The 18,986-nt window shown below is 38.2% G+C and overlaps 4 protein-coding genes across 7 annotated transcripts in view; 1 reads left to right on the forward strand and 3 right to left on the reverse strand.

Moving 5' to 3' along the window:
- Window positions 1-5,295: 5,295 nt before the first annotated feature.
- Window positions 5,296-8,865, forward strand: LOC108862515 (mechanosensitive ion channel protein 5). The gene is made up of 5 exons (XM_018636674.2): window positions 5,296-7,088; window positions 7,184-7,307; window positions 7,532-7,825; window positions 7,911-8,113; window positions 8,391-8,865. Exons 1-5 carry the CDS (start codon window positions 5,473-5,475, stop codon window positions 8,689-8,691), a joined length of 2,538 nt encoding a protein of 845 aa, XP_018492176.2. The 5' UTR covers window positions 5,296-5,472; the 3' UTR covers window positions 8,692-8,865.
- On the reverse strand, window positions 8,837-11,199 carry LOC108862516 (cytochrome P450 72A15-like). The gene is made up of 5 exons (XM_056995723.1): window positions 10,863-11,199; window positions 10,555-10,772; window positions 9,876-10,123; window positions 9,422-9,791; window positions 8,837-9,342 (listed from the first exon to the last, which is right to left on the reverse strand). Exons 1-5 carry the CDS (start codon window positions 11,137-11,139, stop codon window positions 8,917-8,919), a joined length of 1,539 nt encoding a protein of 512 aa, XP_056851703.1. The 5' UTR covers window positions 11,140-11,199; the 3' UTR covers window positions 8,837-8,916.
- Window positions 11,200-11,553: 354 nt separating this feature from the next.
- On the reverse strand, window positions 11,554-17,621 carry LOC130500766 (cytochrome P450 72A15-like). 3 transcript variants are annotated; one of them, XM_056995718.1, is made up of 6 exons: window positions 17,508-17,621; window positions 15,593-16,373; window positions 15,285-15,502; window positions 12,618-12,865; window positions 12,152-12,521; window positions 11,558-12,067 (listed from the first exon to the last, which is right to left on the reverse strand). In XM_056995718.1, the coding sequence occupies exons 2-6, from the start codon at window positions 15,867-15,869 to the stop codon at window positions 11,642-11,644; spliced, it is 1,539 nt and encodes a 512-aa protein (XP_056851698.1). In that variant the 5' UTR covers window positions 15,870-16,373; window positions 17,508-17,621; the 3' UTR covers window positions 11,558-11,641. The 3 variants fall into 3 exon arrangements, with proteins under 3 accessions (XP_056851697.1, XP_056851699.1, XP_056851698.1); XM_056995717.1 differs by having other exon boundaries at window positions 11,554-12,521; XM_056995719.1 differs by lacking the exon at window positions 17,508-17,621 and having other exon boundaries at window positions 11,557-12,067; window positions 15,593-15,884.
- Window positions 17,622-17,693: 72 nt separating this feature from the next.
- LOC108861636 (cytochrome P450 72A15) overlaps window positions 17,694-18,986 on the reverse strand; it is a 2,391-nt gene continuing 1,098 nt past the window's right edge. For both annotated transcript variants that reach the window (XM_018635551.2, XM_018635550.2), the window contains exons 4-6: window positions 18,760-18,986; window positions 18,292-18,661; window positions 17,694-18,216 (exon numbers count right to left, since the gene is read on the reverse strand). In XM_018635551.2, the coding sequence (XP_018491053.1) occupies window positions 17,791-18,216; window positions 18,292-18,661; window positions 18,760-18,986 (1,023 nt within the window). In that variant the 3' untranslated portion in view covers window positions 17,694-17,790. The remainder of the gene's footprint in view (window positions 18,217-18,291; window positions 18,662-18,759) is intronic.

Here is an 18,986-nt window from a genome sequence, read left to right on the forward strand (position 1 = left end):
ACAGTTGGTCTCGAGGCCGTGGAGCAGGCAGATTTGCTATGGAGGATACACAAGCTCAGGAGGCAGATGAGGCTTTGCGTAAGCAGTTGAGATCGAGAGTGTTGGATATCATACCCATCAGCTCGAGTGGGATGTTCATGTACCGGAACCGGATTGTGTGGGCCCATTTGATGAGCCGTTAAGAAAGGAGATCTTACGGCAGCACCACCACTCGCGTTTCTCTATTCATCCGGGGAATACTAAGATGTACAGAGACTTGAAGCGTTATTTATCATTGGCCGGGTATGAAAAGGATGTTGCTACATTTGTATCGCAGTGTCAGACTTGTCAGTTGGTGAAGGCTGAGCACCAGGTTTCCTAGCGGTTATTGCAAAAACCTGCCGCTTGCCGGAGGAAATGGACATGGTGACTATGGATTTTGTATTGGGGTTACCGACTACTTCAGGAGGGAAGAATGCCATATGGGTAATTGTGGATAGATTGACCAAGTCAGCCCTTTCTTAGCGGTTAAGAAGAACGATGGAGCGAGTCAATTGGCGCAGATTTACATCGATGAGATTGTAAGATTGCACGGAGTTCCTGTCAGCTTGTATCGGATCGAGACGTGAAGTTTACGTCCATATTTTGGGGAGCCTTTCAGAGGGCACTTGGGACGAAGGTCCATATGGCACAGCTTACCACCCGCAGACCGACGGTCAGTCCGAGAGGACTATTCAGACTTTAGAGGATATGTTGAGAGCTTGCGTTCTAGATTGGGAGGAAGTTGGGCAAAGTATCTACCTTTAGCGGAATTTGCCTACAACAACAATTATCACTCGAGCATTAAGATGGCACCGTATGAGGCTCTTTACGGTAGACCTTGTCGCACTCCACTTTGTTGGACAGAAGTTGCGGGAGCGACGTGAGATAGAACCGCAATGGTTCAAGAGACGGTAGAGCAGTAGAGATGCTCAAGAGACGGCTTAAAGAGCCCATGACCGCCAGAGAGTTATGCAGATATAGCGGCGAAAGATTTGGAGTTCCAGGTTGGCGACCTTTTTATACCTGAAAATGAGAACGTTTCAGGGAGGATCTAAGACTCGGAAGCTAAAGAGCTTAAACCGAGATACATGGGACCATTTCTTATTTTGGAGCGGTTGGAGCAGTTGCATATCGATTGAATATCAGCGGAGTTATCAGATTTCATGACGTGTTTCATGTTTCCGTTTTGAGGAAAGTCGTTAGAGAGCCAGAGCTCATTTTGCAGCAGCCACCAAGTGATCTTGGCAAAGTTTATGTGCCCGATGTTACGCCAGTGGAGATTTTGGATCGCCAAATGAAAACAGATAAGGGTATGATGACCATGTGGTCAAGGTTCGTTGGGAGAGAGACGGGATCCAGGAGGAGACTTGGAGCCCCGAGCTACAAATGAGGATTGACTATCCAGAGTTGTTTCATGATGTTATTGGACAGTCTGTCGTGACTCGAATTCGGGGACGAATTCCGTGTTAGTGGGGGAGAATTGTAATGACCAAACCCAAGCCCACTATCTTAACCCGCACAGGCCAAGCCCACTCGAAATTACCCAAGGTAATTCTATAAAGGCCACTCCACTTGGTTTTCTTACACATTTGCAACAAGCAAAAACAAAAAAAAAAAAAAAAGATTAAAGAGGTTGAGAGAGAGAGTGAGCTAAAGGGGAGTGTGATCAAAATTTCAGGAGGAGGGTCGCCGGAGCTCGTCACCGAGTAAACGTGCGCCAGTGATCACGTCCAGTTACCCACCACCGACCATCACCCTAGGTAACCACCGCAAAACCACCATGCATTTAGTTTCATTTCGGCCGTTTTAGTAAAACACCCATAACTTCCTAACCGCTGAGTATTTCGTGCATGCAAGACATCATCGTGTTCCTCTCGACGAGACGAATCCATAGCCACCGAAATCGTCGAAATCGGAGCTCAGACGAAGCCGTACGCGCCTCCGGAAGATCAGCCCGCGCGCGCGCGTGAAACGCACGCTCCGCCGTCTCCGACCACCGTTCGCCGGAGCCGCCGCGCCCGGCCGCCGTCAGTTCGCCGCCGGGAATCCGCCGCCGCGTCACCACCGCACCGCCGCCGCCGCCGGTGACTTTTCCGGTAAGCCACCGTCCCTCCGCCGTCGCCGCCGGTGACTGGTGCCGGTGACTCGCCGGCGACTCGCCAACTCGGCTGAGTCGACTCGGTGAGTCAACTCGGTGACTCGGTCAACCGGTTGGTTTGACTGGTTTAAATTAATTGCGAATCGGTTAGGGTAAACCGGTTTGGTTAAAATTAATTAGATTCCGGTTAGGGTAAACCGGTCGATTTAATTAATTAATTAATTTAATTTCGGTTAAGGTTAAACCGGGCGGTCCAATTGAAATCGATTTAGGTTAGACAAAACCGTCCGGTTATCTCAAATTGATTTCTGGTCAAGGTTTGACCGGGTTGACCTTTGACCAGCGGGTTGACTTTTCCGTAGACTTTGACCAGACCCGTTTTCACCCGTTCGAAGGGCGTTCTGACCCGAAATTTCGCCCTGATTTCAGATTTGGAGTCTATTTGAGCATCTGGAGTTCATAGATACCACTTCTCTACATTTTCTAAGGTGAGGGCTCTTTCCGAACTTCTCGTACCCGACTTAGGATTTCGAATAAATATAATTTATTTTTAATATGTTCCGTCTGCGTGAAATCGAGTCTGTCATTGCTTGTTTAGTTTAGGTTGATTGCTTAAACCGGAACTAGGGTGTTAGATGGTTCAACGTTGATTGCCTCACTTAATGCATTTTCTTAGTTAGAACTTTTTATGACGGATACAGAGACGTAATTCTGTATGCCGGATTGTGTGGCGGTTACGGCCAGCTATAGTCGACCGGCTGGTCCGTAACCTGGAAGTGTCGATAAAACGTCTAAGGGCGGTGTCCGAGCACTATCTCGAGTGGAGTATATTTATTTATTTATTTTTTGTTTGCCCTTTAGGGGGCGGCGAGTGCGCGGCTCGCTAGGACCATTGTTTGATGATTGGGTACTTTAGGTACCGTGATTGTACGTATTAAGATTAAATTATTTTTATCCGTAATGCTATGTCTATGTCTATGAATTTCGGGATTAGCATCCCATACCTCACTGAGCGACTCCCCTGTTGCTCACCCCTCCTTCTTTCCCCTTTCAGGTGAGACCGCCGAGCAGGAGTGATTCTATTGGACGGATGCTTTTGAGTGCTTTTGGGCTTTTGGGCTTTTATCACTTCTATCGTTATCTACTTTTAGGCCTTCGGGCTTTTATCTATCGTTTATGTTATTTCGTATTTTCGGACTTACGGATTTATGTCGTTATTTATGTTTCAGATGTTATCATTATTTACGGATTTGACCTTATGGTATTGTGATGACGTGGATGTTGACTTTGGAATATTATATATGGAGATTATTATTATTATTATGATATTTTTATTATTATCGGATTTTCGAGAGTGACGGGTGTCACATATTGTTTAATTATTGTTCAAAAAGAAATATCATACTGATAAAAAATCTGAACTATTATGTATAAAATTATATCTGAACTATTTCTGTTAAAAAAAACTGAACTATTATTAGTTACTCGATGAGTTTTGAATATAAAAACATATCTTACGAAATTATGGATCTATCCAAACTCAAAATATTTTAAACTTGAATTAAGGATATGAGGTTGAATCTGAATACCCTAAAATCAGAAGAATCTGATCCGTACCTGATAAATATATGCGGTTCTGAACATAGCGAGGATTATGACCCCGTTTTTATAAAAATAAATTACATTGAAAAAATCTTAAATTTGTAAGGAATATTTTTAAAAAACAAATTAATAAAATATACATTTGTCTCTGATATCTCAGGACGCCTCTTAACCATAGTGTTATTGTTTCAGCGGTGTGAACCAATATAAGAAAACGATTTTGTTTATTAAATGCGTTCTTTGGAGCTTCTGAATACCATATTGACTTATCAGACCAAAACCATTAAATTCAGCCAGAGCACGACACGATCCAAGTACTATGTAAAAGGATTTTAGTGGTGGTGAATCTGCTGATGATAGTGAGATGTTTGTTGGTGTTTGAAGATCAATAACAATGATGATGACTCGTAACAGTGGCGGACCCAGAATTAATTTTAGTGGAGTCACATAAATATATATATATATATATATATATTGATTTTTCAAAATATTAAGAAAAAGGGTGTCAATGGGTTTGAACCCTGGTTTTTGGGGTGTCAAAGGGTTCAGAGTGACCAAATCTGCCGCAGATTCTTTTGATATTCTCATACAATTTTATTTATTTGACCATATTTGTGGTGTCAGATGACTCCACTTGGGCCTTACTGGGTCCGCCTCTGACTCGTAATGATTCCAACCAAATATTCAATCAATCAGCAAATTCATGTTTCAGTGCTAAATCAAATGAATTGGAATCTAATATAAAGGTCAAAGTGGTAGTACTTACGTAATAAAATTGAATGGAAGACCTTTTATAAAAAAATTGAATTGGAGATCATGACGAGATGAATGCCATTTGTAATTAATTTTTTTATTTATGATTTTTTCTGATAAAAATTGGATTCGTAATTTTAGGGACAAAATAATCACTCTATACCAAATTAATATTTTACTTTGTCAGATAAAATTAGTACCTTTTATACAAAATACTGAATTAACCCACTAAACTATTCACATCAAATTACATGTATAATTTTTTTATATCTTCGTATTTAAAACAATATGATCTATTCCATTTTATTTTTGAAATAATGCATATTTTTAGTCTGTATTTTTTTTGTTTCAAAATTTAGAGTTTTAATATATAAGATATTTGTGCCTCATAAATTACTCATGTTTTTCTAGAAGTATATACTCCTACTCCTAGAACAAGGGAAACTTGTAACATAATAGAGAAACTAAATAGTAGTTAAAAAAATTGATTTAACCTTTCTTGATTTTTGCAAAAGATGAAAAATATATGCAAAAAGATAAATATCTATCTAAAACTCCAAAGTCGAAAAACTTTTGTTATCAATTTCTGAAATCCCACTACCATTTCCTTTTCATTCCGTACAGGCACACACTACTCTCTTTTTTTCTTTCTAATTTTTCAGGAGACAGTAAAAGGAAAAGAAGCTTTCTATCACATTATTGATTTTGTTGCTTTTAGCAATTAGCACAAATCTTATCTCACCAACTCGCATCACATTATATCACACGGGTCACAATACTTCAACATTATAAAATCTAAAATCTGTGCATGAAATAAAATGAATTTACACGTTGCGACTTTCTTCTTCCGCTTTCTCATACACTCCAAAATACACACCTGATATTTTGTTTTATCACATTTATTATTTATTGCTCAAGTAGTTACCTCTCATCTTCATCTACGCTCGTACTTGTCACTCGTCTCTTCTGCTCCAAACAAATAAAACCTCTCTCCAATCATGGCCCTTGATTCCACTGACCGTCGAGACTTCGTCGTGAAGATTAACGGCGAAGAGAGCGGAGCCGTTGGTGCTACAGGGTCAAGCAGCAATGCTGACGGTGGCAACTTCTGGAGAGAGTCGAGCTACGACTTTTGGGATGGTGAAAAGGGTAAGAATGATGACGTTGGCGGCGACAGTTTCCATTTCAGACAGCAGAGAGAACGTTCGGAAGATATCTCCGATCCTCCGTCGAAGCAGAAAGCTTCCGGTGGAGAGATCTCTCTCGACATCGACCTTAACACCGCAGAAACGTTGCCGGCGATCTCAGAGTCGTGTTCTCCGTACACGGCTAAAGGAAAAGCCGACGCGGTTAGAAGGAGACAGAACAGAATCTCACTCGGTGAGAGCAGCGACGAAGAGAGCCGTCGTCACTACAAAGCTAACAGAGACGAAGCAGAGGTCGTGAAGCATAGTATCAACAAACCGTTCCTGAGGAGGAACCAGACGAAGTCAAGACTTATGGATCCTCCAACACCGACGCATCCAGCTATCGACAAAACAGAGATGAGATCCGGTCGGAAATCCGGGTTTCTCGGGAAAAACTCTAAACCGGGGACGCCATCTCGGACCGGGATCTTGGAGGAAGACGAAGAGGAAGATCCGTTTCTAGACGAGGACTTACCTGATGTGTTCAAAAGAGACAAACTCAGCATTTGGGTTTTGCTCGAGTGGATAAGCCTTGTTCTGATAGTTACCAGTTTGGTCTGTAGCTTAACGGTACATAGCTTGCGGCGCAAGACATGGTGGAAGCTAGATCTGTGGAAATGGGAAGTGACGGTTTTGGTGTTGATTTGTGGGAGACTAGTCTCGAGCTGGATAGTGAGGATACTCGTCTTCTCGGCCGAGAAGAACTTCGTTTTGAGAAAGAGGGTTTTGTATTTCGTCTACGGAGTACGCAAATCGGTTCAGAACACCTTGTGGTTAGGGTTAGTGTTGCTTGCGTGGCACTTCTTGTTCGATAAGAAGGTTGAAAGAGAGACTCGGACCACTGCCATTAGGTACGTGACAAGAGTGTTGGTCTGTCTTCTTGTTGCGGTGATCATTTGGTTGATTAAGACACTTCTGGTCAAAGTTCTTGCTTCATCGTTCCACATGAGCACTTACTTTGATCGGATTCAAGAGTCTTTGTTCACTCAGTACGTGATTGAAACACTCTCCGGTCCTCCTTTGATGGAGATTCAGAGAATGGAGGAAGAAGAGCAGAAAGTAACGGATGATGTTAAGAGTTTGGAGAAACTGGCTGGAGCTAAGTTGCCTCCAGCTCTAAAAGCGACGGTTAGGAGTTTTATGAAAGCGGGGAAAGGTCCGAGACTGTCTCGGATTGGTTCTGATAAAGAAGATGATAGTGAAGGGATAAGGATTGATCAATTGCAGAGGATGAATACAGACAATGTGTCTGCTTGGAACATGACCAAGTTGATGAATATAATACGGAAAGGCGCTCTTTCTACTTTGGATGAACATATGCAGGACACAGTTGAGGAGAGTGAGCACGCTACACAGATAAGAAGCGAGTGCGAAGCAAAGATTGCAGCTAAGAAGATCTTCCACAACGTCACTGAGCCTGGTTCAAGGTATATATCTTGAACTTGATCATCATATTTCTACAAGTTCTTGATTTCAGTATGGTTTATGCTTCAAATCTTGAGAGAGTTTTTTTGGGTTTTAGGTACATACATCTGGATGACTTCTTGCGTTTTCTGTCTGAAGAGGAGTCTGAAAGAGCCATGGCTCTCTTTGAAGGAGCTTCAGAGACCCTTAGGATCAGCAAGTCTTGCCTCAAGAATTGGGTGGTAAGTTTTAAGTTATACATGTCTAGATTCTTTTCATATGAAAAACAGAGTTATCTTGACGATTTGACCGGTTTGCTGATCACTAAAGCTAGTTTTTCTACTTTGGATCATAGGGATATATTTTTTTATTGGTTGTTATATTTCGGTTTTTCATGTTTTAGTAATAAAATAGATTTTTGATATTAAAGAGATGAAGTTGTCTTGACCGCGGAAGTTTTTAACAGGTTAAGGCATTTAGAGAAAGGAGGGCTCTGGCTTTGACCTTAAACGACACAAAAACAGCAGTGAACAGGCTTCACCGTATAATCAATGTATTGATTAGCATTATAATCATAATCATTTGGCTTCTAATACTAGGAATCGCCACAACAAAATTCTTGCTAGTCTTAAGCTCTCAGCTCCTTCTAGTAGCCTTTATATTCGGAAACTCATGCAAAACCATCTTTGAAGCCATCATTTTCCTTTTCGTTATGCACCCATTTGATGTTGGTGACCGCTGCGAAATCGACGGTGTTCAGGTTTGTTCCCCCTCCTAATATAATAATCTGCTGGTCTTATTACAATATTTTGACATGGTTCTGATCTTGTTGTTTCTTTTACCAGTTGGTTGTGGAGGAAATGAACATATTGACGACTGTTTTCTTGCGATATGATAATCAAAAGATCATATACCCGAATAGTGTTCTTGGTACAAAACCTATAGCTAACTACTTCCGAAGTCCTGATATGGGAGATGCGATTGAATTCTCTGTTCACATAGCAACTCCTCCAGAAAAGATAGCTGCTATCAAACAGAGAATAATCAGGTTAGTTAAATTCAAATGCTAAGATCTTAAGGCTATATGGAAAAAAAAAAATATTTTCTCAACAATTTAGGAGGCTATGTTTATATATAATTCGTAAAGACTTTGAAGTCTCAAGGCCAATCTTTCATTTGGTTATGTCCATGATAGGTTCTGATTATATCCAAAACACTTTGAAACCTTAGACATTAAACACCTACCATTATCTTTATCTAGGTTAAGTGCCTTGGAAGCAAAGATTCTCGAATGATGTTGTTATGTTTTTTTTTTTTCCATGCAGTTATATAGACTTCAAGAAGGATCATTGGTATCCTGCACCTATGATTGTGTTCCTAAACATGGACGACTTGAAAAGCGTGAAGATCGCAGTGTGGTTGACACATAGAATGAATTTTCAAGACATGGGAGAGAGGTTTATAAGGAGAAGTCAATTGCTAGAGGAAGTTGGGAAAGCTTGTAGAGAGCTTGATATTGAGTATCGTTTACATCCTCAAGGCATTCATATTCGAAGTTTCCCTCCGGTGACTCCGGGTACTTCAGACCGTGTTCCTCCAGCTTGTTTGCATCAACGCGGTGCCTAAACTGTAAAGAACTATTGAGCGAGTAAAGCAGGATATGATTTTACGTAAAGCAGGATATGATTTTTGTGTGTGTATATATTGTATGAGTGGTTTTGTAAGAGCTTTTTTATTCTCTGGAAGTAGTAATTTGTGATTAAAGAATAAGTTGTTAAAGAAGCCCATTAATATCTGAACGCTTACGTATATAAGAAGCTCTTTTTTAAAACATCACATGTGGTTGTGTAACTATATCTTGTGTAGGATAAGATGAGCACCAAACTGTGGCTGAAGTGTCAAGACTGTGTAAGGAGCATGAACATAGGAAGGAGATATCTCAAAGGAGAATCTCTGTAGAATCAAAGCCAGAGCCATCTTTGTCTCCATCAGAGTAAAATTCTGGCCAATGCAGATCCTTGGCCCCCACCCAAAGGGAAAGAAAGAGACAAGCCCCTTTGTTGCCTTTGAGACACCATCTTGGAACCTCTCTGGCTTGAATTCGGATGCATCTTTACCCCATAGCTGTGTGTCGCGATGGACTAGCAGAATAGGTAGACTGATCTGAACGCCCCCTGGCAGTGTCAGGTCGCCTAGCTTCATCTCTTTGTGAATGGCTCGGGTCAGCTGCACTGCTGGAGGATATAGCCTAAGGACCTCATATAGTATCATTGTCATCTGTTGGAAGCATTCAGTTAAAATCATCATAACACAACAAATGTACTGAAGTCATTTTAAGTTGTTTTTTTTTACTTACAACTTTGAGCTGGTTCAAACCTTCTGTATCAGGTTCTTTGTCTCCAAACACATGCTTCACTTCTTCTCGTGCACGAGCTTGCCAGTCTTGGTTTTGGCTTAACAGAACCATTGTCCAGACAAGAAGCACTGAAGTTGTCTCTTGTCCGGCGAAATAGAACAACTTGCACTCTTCCATCACATCCTCAGTGCTCATTTCATTTCCTTTAGCTTGCCCTAGATTCGATTCAAGAAGTATACCTAGCAAATCGTCGCTTGGTGCTTCTCCAGCTTCTCTAGCACTTAACCTTTTGTCAATGATCCCTATCAGTATAACATGGACTTCTCTGGATGCTGCTTTCATCCTTCTATTACCTTTTGTTGGGAGATAACTACAACAACAAAAAGAAAGAAAGATTATATATAGCACAACATGATTATCATAGATGCAGACAAGTTTCGGTTTCTTTTATTACAGATATCCAGGGATGAAAGATTTCAGAAACGTTAGTATCATGAGCTGTGCTAGTTCTGCTTGTAGCTCAAATATCCTCTGTCCTTCTTTGTAGCTGCTGCCAAAAGCAGTACGAGAGATCACATCTGCAGTCATGCTCAGAAGCCCTGGCCATACGTCCACCTCACTCGAGGATCCTTTATCCGAGACTAACTTTTCCCATTTGCCAACCACCTCGCTGCAGCTTTGGTGGAACGCAGGTACCATATTCTACACACAGAAGCAGAAGGCATACGTTGGACAGGACACAACATTTTTTTTCTCGAAACACAATCTTACTTTCATAAATCTCAAAATATTCTACTACAAAAGACTGAGAATTTTTGACTATTACTATTACCTTATATATATAATACAATCGTTGTTGCTCAAAAAAAAATTGTTTTTCCAACTACTAATGTGAAACTTGTTTCAATCATTATAATTTTCTCACGAACTTTGAGTGGTTCTGATACCAAGTTATAGTCGGTCTTATCATAGACTTCTAATTTAAAAACAAGTGACTATAAGTAAATTTACTTGTACCTTATATACGGTACTATTTCTTAACTACCGATTGAATTAATTCATTAACATATACATATACATAAAGTACTCTAAAGTTGACCTTAGATTATGATTGTAAGAAGCCTATACTATACCTTGATTTTCTCAAGGTGGAATGCCGGATTGATGATTTTTCTGTGTTTCGCCCATTTCTCGCCATCATACTTAGCGAGTCCCTTGGCTACTAAGTCACGCAAAGGAAACGTATGTGGCTTCTGGAAATCATAAACTTTGTTGAACACTTCCTTGATTTGCTCCGGATCCATTATAGTGATGGTTGGTGTAGTTCCAAGCCATGTAAAAAACGTCCTTCCTGTTTCAGCAACATACAATAGTTGATACCTTTTCTTGATCATGTACTACAACAAAGAGGCAAACTATACAATCCATTTAACATATATACCGTGATTCTTGAGCATTTCGTAGGGAAAAGGCACGACACGTGGTGAGATATCATCCGTTAGTTTGATGGGTTTGGATTTTGCCTCCATCATCATACTAAAACTCCTTTTCAAATCGCCGACGAGAGGCGTGTAATGAGTACCGGAGAGACCTTGCCTTCTCAGGTAACTCTCAAGCACCTTTGGTCTAAACCAAACCAAATTTAAAGTTCTCCATATCCACCACGCCACAACAACTATAGCTACTGAAACTGTTACTAACGCAACTGTTATCTCCATTTTCACTCGCAGTGAGATGGAGAGTTTTCTAATATTCTTGAATTTTTAAAGATTTGAGGAATGTTGGCGAATAACATCGCATGATGTCTTTTAGACTTTTAGTACCATACATTTTGTGATTAACTCGCATGCCACGTGGCGCAAGAAGCGACTTCAATTTGTGTGGAGCTATATTGATAGGCATGTAAACGTACGTCAATTACTTTACGTTTCTTTGCAGAATAATTTTTCTTTTGAACTGTGAATTGGATTTAGCTATGTATGATGCATATTCAAATCTAACTGTCTCGGATGATTTGATAAAACGATTCGAGTATGATGATCTTGATTAAGAAATAAAAGGCCCGTTTTTTCAAAGAATCACAATTATTATCAGAAATGGGCTGTTGAATAAAGGGCCGGTTTTAGAGTGTAATGATCTTGACTAATTTCTTCTGTGAAATATTATTTCTCTTGCATATATAATAAGCTCTTTTTATAAACATCACATGAGGTGATGGAACTATATCTTGTGTAGGATAAGATGAGCACCGAACTGCGGGTGCAATGTGAAGACTGGGTAAGGAGCATGAACATAGGAAGGTGAAAGCTGAAAGGAGAATCTCTGTAGAATCAGAGACAAAGCCATCTTTGCCTCCAAAAGAGCAAAATTCTGGCCAATGCAGATCCTCGGTCCCCACCCAAAGGGAAAGAAACATACTTGGCCCTTTGTTGCCTTTGAGACACCCTCTTTGAACCTCTCTGGCTTGAACTCGGCTGCATCTTTGCCCCACAGCTCTGTGTCGCGATGGACAAGCAGAATAGGTAGATTGATCTGAACGCCTCTTGGCAGTGTCAGGTCGCCTAGCTTCATCTCTTTGTGAATAATTCGGGTCAGCTGCTCTACTGGAGGATATAGCCTAAGGACCTCATATAGTATCATTGTCATCTGTTGGAAGCATTCAGTTAAAATCATCAAAACACAACAAAAGTTTTTCATTATCAAAGGTTTGTTTATTTTGGTTTCACTTACAACTTTAAGCTGGTTCAAGCCTTCTGTATCGGGTTCTTTATCGCCAAAAACTTGCTTCACTTCTTGTCGTGCGCGAGCTTGCCAGTCTTGGTGTTGGCTTAACAGAACCATTGTCCAGACTAGAAGCACTGAAGTTGTCTCTTGTCCGGCGAAATAGAACAACTTGCACTCCTCCATTACATCCTCAGTGCTCATTTCATTTCCTTTAGTTTGCCCTAGATTCGATTCAAGAAGTATACCTAGCAAATCGTCGCTTGGTGCTTCCCCAGCTTCTCTAACCCTTAACCTTTTGTTAATGATCCCTCTCAGTATAACCTGTATTTCTCTGGATGCTGCTTTCATCCTTCTATTACCCTTTGTTGGGAGATAACTACAGCAACAAAAATAAAGAGAGATTATTTATAACACAACATGATTCCCATCTCCAAAGCATTACATGCAAACAAGTTTAGGTTTCTTTTATTACAGATATCCAGGGATGAAAGCTTTCAGAAACGTTTGTATCATGAGCTGTGCTAGTTCGGTTTGGAGCTCAAATATCCTCTGTCCTTCTTTATAGCTGCTGCCAAAAGCAGTACGGGAGATGACATCAGCAGTCATGCTCACAAGCCCTGGCCAAACGTCCACCTCACATGAGGATCCTTTATCCGAGACTAACTTTTCCCATTTGCCAACGACCTCGCTGCAGCTTTGGTGGAACGCAGGTACCATATTCTACACACCACAAGCAGAAGGAACAAGTTTTTTTTTGCTAAATTGTAAATATCATAGATGATTAGAAGTTTTTACAAAAGCAAGAACCTACAAGCTGAGCCATCCTGGCAAAAAAGAATAAAAAACAAGATGATTCACATTTTAAAACCTTGAAACCTATAAGAGAAATTTATCTCAACCACATGACCATGTCCTTTCCTATGGCGCCTTGCTGAAATTATATTTCTTAGCTCCTTGTCTACGTTTCGGAAGACAGTAGCAGGCGGTAGTGATATCTGATTGTGTAGCAAGTTGTTCCTCTGCTTCCACAAATGGTACACCACTGATTGCGACGCTAGCTTCCTTAGGAGCCGCATCTTAGAGGAAGTTGCAGCTCTGATCCAAGATAACAGTTCTGCCCAGTTAGTGAAGGGCGCAACAGGATGGTTACATCTGCTGAAGACCTCTCGCCATATAGCTTGGCTGTAAGTACAGGAGAGGAGGAGGTGGTCCCTTGTTTCGACGTAGGTGGAACAAGTTGGACGAGCCAAATGAACACAACTCTTTTTTCGAAACACAAACTTATTTACATTTAATCTCAATTTTTCTACTACAAAAGTATGTGAAAATTTTTCATCCTCTTTGACTAAAAATATAAACAACACTAGCAAAACAGTTACGAAAGTTTGACAGCAAATTTGAGTCAATGCTTGAATGCGTCGATAAAATATTCATGCTTGAAGGAAAAATATTCACACAAAGCAGTGACGTTGAAAATCAGTTCTCACCAATGAGAAAAACCAGAATAGTCTAGTAATCATTTTTAATTTCCGTACAGACCTCTCCACAAGATAACAAACCGGTGAGAAAACTGGATCTGAATCATCTGATACTTGGCAAAGAATCCAAGAACTTAAAATAAATTGACAATAATTAGACTGGCTATTACTTTATATATATGTTAATATTTCTTCAACTACAGATGTGAAACTTGATTCATTCATTACACACCTGACTCCTCTCACGTACATCGATTGGTTATGATACCATGTTATAATCGGTATTATCATTGACTTCTAATTTAAAAGTAACTAGATCTTGATCCGTGCGACCGCACGGATATTAATTTTCAGTTTTTATTTATTTATACTAAATAGTATATTTGTAATATTTGATCGTTTTATATTGACTAAACTAGGGGTGGATATTTGCATATCCACTCGAATTCGGTTAAAATCTATTCGGGTTTGAGATTTTGAGTTTAAAAATTCTAGCTCTATTCATGTATTTATAAAATTTGGTTCCGGTTTTATTAGGATCTTTGCGGGTTTGATAACCCGTTTAAATTATTTTTATTTTTTAAAAATTTATATATCTTTAAACTATTTGAGTAATGTAAGCCAAAGTACCTAAATTAAAATTTTAAAATAGGTTTAACTTGAATATTTGGATGAAGAATAAATATATATTTTAAGTATTTTGGTATTTTGATTATTGTTTATCTACTTTAGATGTTTACTTTCGACTATTTTTTATATTTCAAATATTTTAAACAATTTAAAATAACTTATATCTTGGATATTAACTCGAAAAATAGCTAACATATTGAAGTAAATAAATATGATTTAAATACATTCGAATATCTGAAATATTTTGATCAGATAAAGTTTGGTTATGGTTCTCTAGATACCAAAATGGTAAATCCGTTTGGATAGTAGCTAGTTTCGGTTCAAATTTGATAATATTCTTTTCGTTCAGATTTGTTAAACGAAGCATTGATATTATAATTTCCATGAATTATTTGTCCAACAAAAATGTATTTTCTTTTAATTTGATATTGATTTAATTGAAAAGTTAATGAAGTATATTTAATTCAAATTTAATTTTAGAAAACACATTAATGTAAGTGGAAAAGACAAAGCATTAAAATATGAAGTATTATTTAATAGTGTATTTAATTCAAATTTAATTTTACGCATTAATCAAAGTGGAAAAGACAGCATTAAAATAGGAAGTATTATTTAATGTCAGTGGCATAGAAGTGTAAATAACACTGAAAACTAAGGGGCATTCTATATGTGTACTTCTCTTTTAACAATATAGATTGACTATAGGTAAATTGACTTTTACCTTTTAATTATTTCTTAATTCATTCATTAACATGCATACATAAATTACTCTAAAGATGATATATGATTGTAAGAAGCTTATAATTATACCCAGGGGCGGACCCACTTGAGTGGGGTCAATTGACACCGCATAAATACTATAAATTATAGTTTGTAAGCTAATATTTATTACGAAACTGTGGCTCAGTGGTTGGAAGTGGCTATATTGAACCCACAGATATTGGGTTCAAATCCACCAAATGACATTTTAATTTATTTTATTATATTGTGAACCCACAAAAATTTCCTGCTGGGACCGCCACTGATTATACCTTGATCTTCTCAAGGTGGAATGCCGGGTTGATGATTCTTCGGTGTTTCGCCCATTTCTCACCATCATAGCTAACGACTCCCTTGGCTATCAAGTCACCCAACGGGAACGTATGTGGCTTCTGGAAATCATAACTTTTGTTGAACACTTCCTTGATTTGATCAGGATCCATTATAGTGATGGTTGGTGTAGTTCCAAACCATGTAAAAAACGTCCTTCCTGTTTCAGCAGCATACAATAGTTGAGACCTTTTCTTGATCATGTACTCTATAAAACAGAGGCCAACCATACAACATTTAACATATATACCGTGTGTCTTGAGCATTTCGAACGGAAACGGCACGACACGTGGTGAGATATCATCCGTTAGTTTGATGGGTTTGGATTTTGCCTCCTTTATCATACTAAAATTCCTCTTCAAATCGCCGACGAGAGGCGTGTAAGGAGTACCGAGGAGACCTTGTTTTCTCAGGTAGCTCTCAAGCATCTTTGGTGTAAACCAAACGAACATTAAAGTTCTCCATGTCCACCACGACAGAACAACTATAGCTGCTGAAGCTGTTACTAACGCAACCGTTATCTCCATTTTCACTCTCAGAGAGATGGAGAGTTATCTAATATTCTTGGGATTTTAAAGATTGAGAATGTTGGCGAATAATACCGCATGATGTCTTCTAGTACAATTCATTTGGTGATTAGGTCACATGCCAGCCACGTGGTGCAAGAAGCGAGCTTCAATTTGTGTGGTGGCATGTAACGTACGTCAATTACTTTACGTTTCTTTGCAGATAATTAATTGTAGTGCATGATGCATATTCAAATCTAACTGTCTCGGATGACTGATAAAAACGATTCTGAATGAATCCTGTCTACAATGTACTCCGAAAATCATTTATAAAAAAAATACTCTGAAAATCAAGGTTGCATGGTCTCTAACTGTCGGAGTGAAAATCTAATATTGAAAATATGTAAGAGATTTGAGTAATACATAAAGAATTTTGATCATTTTATTTACCGTCAACTGATTTTCTGGTGGAAGCCATGTAATTTATTGTAGTACCAGAGATAATTCACATCCTGATCCATTAATCTGATCCAGACAATGGTCCAATTATTCCATTAACTGATGATCCATAAAAAATTCAACCATCGAAATTGCTAGAAAAAAAATTATTGTTTCTAAAGAAATTTGATGGAACTAGTGTTCATAAATAATTAAGCTAGTTTTGTTCTTGTTCTATTCTCTTTATTCAAATTTTATAGTTTTTGTACATAAATATTCTTTCATTGATAAATTAATTTAACGATTTATCAAAAAATAATCAATAGTGATTTTATCATGATGACATATGAAAAATCTATATTATATTATATTATTATTTGAGAAGTGAATTTATTGATTTGTCATGTTTTTCATAATTTTAGGTATAATTATATTTTATTCTTAATTGTTAATATCAATAGATAATGTTAGTGATTAGCTAAAAATTTATCATAGTTTAAATTTTTTAACAATAATATGATTTTTAAATTTATATTATATATATATATATATATATATATCACATGAATCATCTATCTTTTAAGAAAAAATAAGTTTAAATCGGCTCTATCAAAATAACTCATTGTGGTAAATTTTTGAAAAAAAATGATAAAGAATTCAAAAAATATTACTATTATTTGCGAAATGCTTTTTTGCTTTTACGTTAAATAAATAATTAAGTTATATTTTCTAATACATAAGTATCCATAAGTTATAAAAAAAATCATAAATTTGATAATCATCATTATCTAAAAATTATATATTATGTTAACCAAAAATATTTTACATCACTCATAATGTTTTAAATATAAATATAAATCATATATATATAATTTTATGTATATATAAATGTTTTTAAATTTATTTTACAAAATAAAAGATATTAAACTAATTTATCGTATATAAAATAATATTTAATTAAATATTAGATATTTCAAAATAAAAAATAATTTATTCTAATAGTTCTTGAAAAAATAATATATTTATTTATAAAATTATTAAACCCGCAAGTGTAACAAAACACCTAATATCACATATGGGACAAGTAAGATGTCGACCAAACTTAATAAAATACTTCTGCGTAAACATCAAAGTATGATTTATAAAGATCAATATGTGGTTAATGGTGGCTATTTACAATCGCACACTATACCAAATTATAAATTGGTTTAAATGTACAACCTGGTTCTTTGTTGCCTATGAGATCTCAACCTTAAACCTCTCGGGCTTGAACTCTGCTGCATCATCTCCCCAGAACTTAGTGTCACGATGGATCAACAGAACAGGCATATTGACTTGAACACCGGGTGGTATGGTGGTATGGCCAAATCGCCTAGTTTGATCTCTTTGTGTATCGCTCGGTTCATCTGGATGACTAAAGGGTATAGCCTAAGGGCTTATTTCAACAGTGTATTACAAGTTTCTTTGACAACAACACAACAAAAGGGGTTTATCCGTTACAGAACTATATCTTGTGTAGGATAAGGTGAGCACCGAACTGTGGGTGCAATGTAATGACTGTGTAAGGCGCATGAGCATAGGAGGGAGAAAGCTCAAAGGAGAATCTCTGTAGAATCAGAGACAAAGCCATCTTTGCCTCCAAAAGAGCAAAATTCTGGCCAATGCAGATCCTTGGTCCCCACGCAAAGGGAAAAAAAGATACTTGGCCCTCTGTTGCCTTTGAGATACCATCTTTGAACCTCTCGGGCTTGAACTCGGCTGCATCACTGCCCCACAGCTGTGTGTCACGATGGACTAATAGAGTAGGTATACTGATCTGAACGCCTCCTGGCAGTGTCAGGTCGCCTAGCTTCATCTCTTTATGAATGGCTCGGGTCATCTGCGCTAGTGGAGGATATAGCCTAAGAACCTCATATAGTATCATCATCATCTGTTAGAAACATTCAGAAAAATCATCATAACACAACAAACATACTGGCATTATTTTTTAATTGGTTTTACTTACAACTTTGAGCTGGTTCAAGCCTTCTGTATCAGGTTCTTTATCGCCAAAAACTTGTTTCACTTCTTCTCGTGCCCGAGCTTGCCAGTCTTGGTGTTGGCTTAACAGAACCATTGTCCAGACCAGAAGTACTGAAGTTGTCTCTTGTCCGGCGAAATAGAACAACTTACACTCCTCTATCACATCTTCAATGCTCATTTCATTTCCTCTAGCTTGCCCTAGATTCGATTCTAGAAGTATACCTAGCAAATCATCGCTTGGTGCTTCCCCAGCTTCTCTAGCCCTTAACCTTTTGTTAATGATCCCTCTCAGTATAACTTGAATTTCTCTGGATGCTGCTTTTATCCTTCTATTATTCTTTGTTGGGAGATAACTACACGAAAAAAAAAAACAAGGAGAATTTGACATAACATGATTCCCGTCTGCAAAGTATACAAGAAGCAGACTAGTTGAAGTTTTTTTCTAAATTACATATATCCAGGGATGAAAGCTTTCAGAAAAGATAGTCTGACGAGTTGTGCTAGTTCCCCTTGGAGCTCAAATATTCTCTGCCCTTCTTTGTAGCTACTGCCGAAAGCAGTACGAGAGATCACATCAGCAGTTAGACTCACTAGTCCAGGCCAAACATCCACCTCACATGAGGACCCTTTATCCGACACTATCTTGTCCCATTTTCCAACAACTTCGCTGCAGCTTTG

Source organism: Raphanus sativus, unplaced genomic scaffold (genome assembly GCF_000801105.2).
Source record: "Raphanus sativus cultivar WK10039 unplaced genomic scaffold, ASM80110v3 Scaffold0030, whole genome shotgun sequence".
NCBI lineage: Eukaryota > Viridiplantae > Streptophyta > Magnoliopsida > Brassicales > Brassicaceae > Raphanus > Raphanus sativus.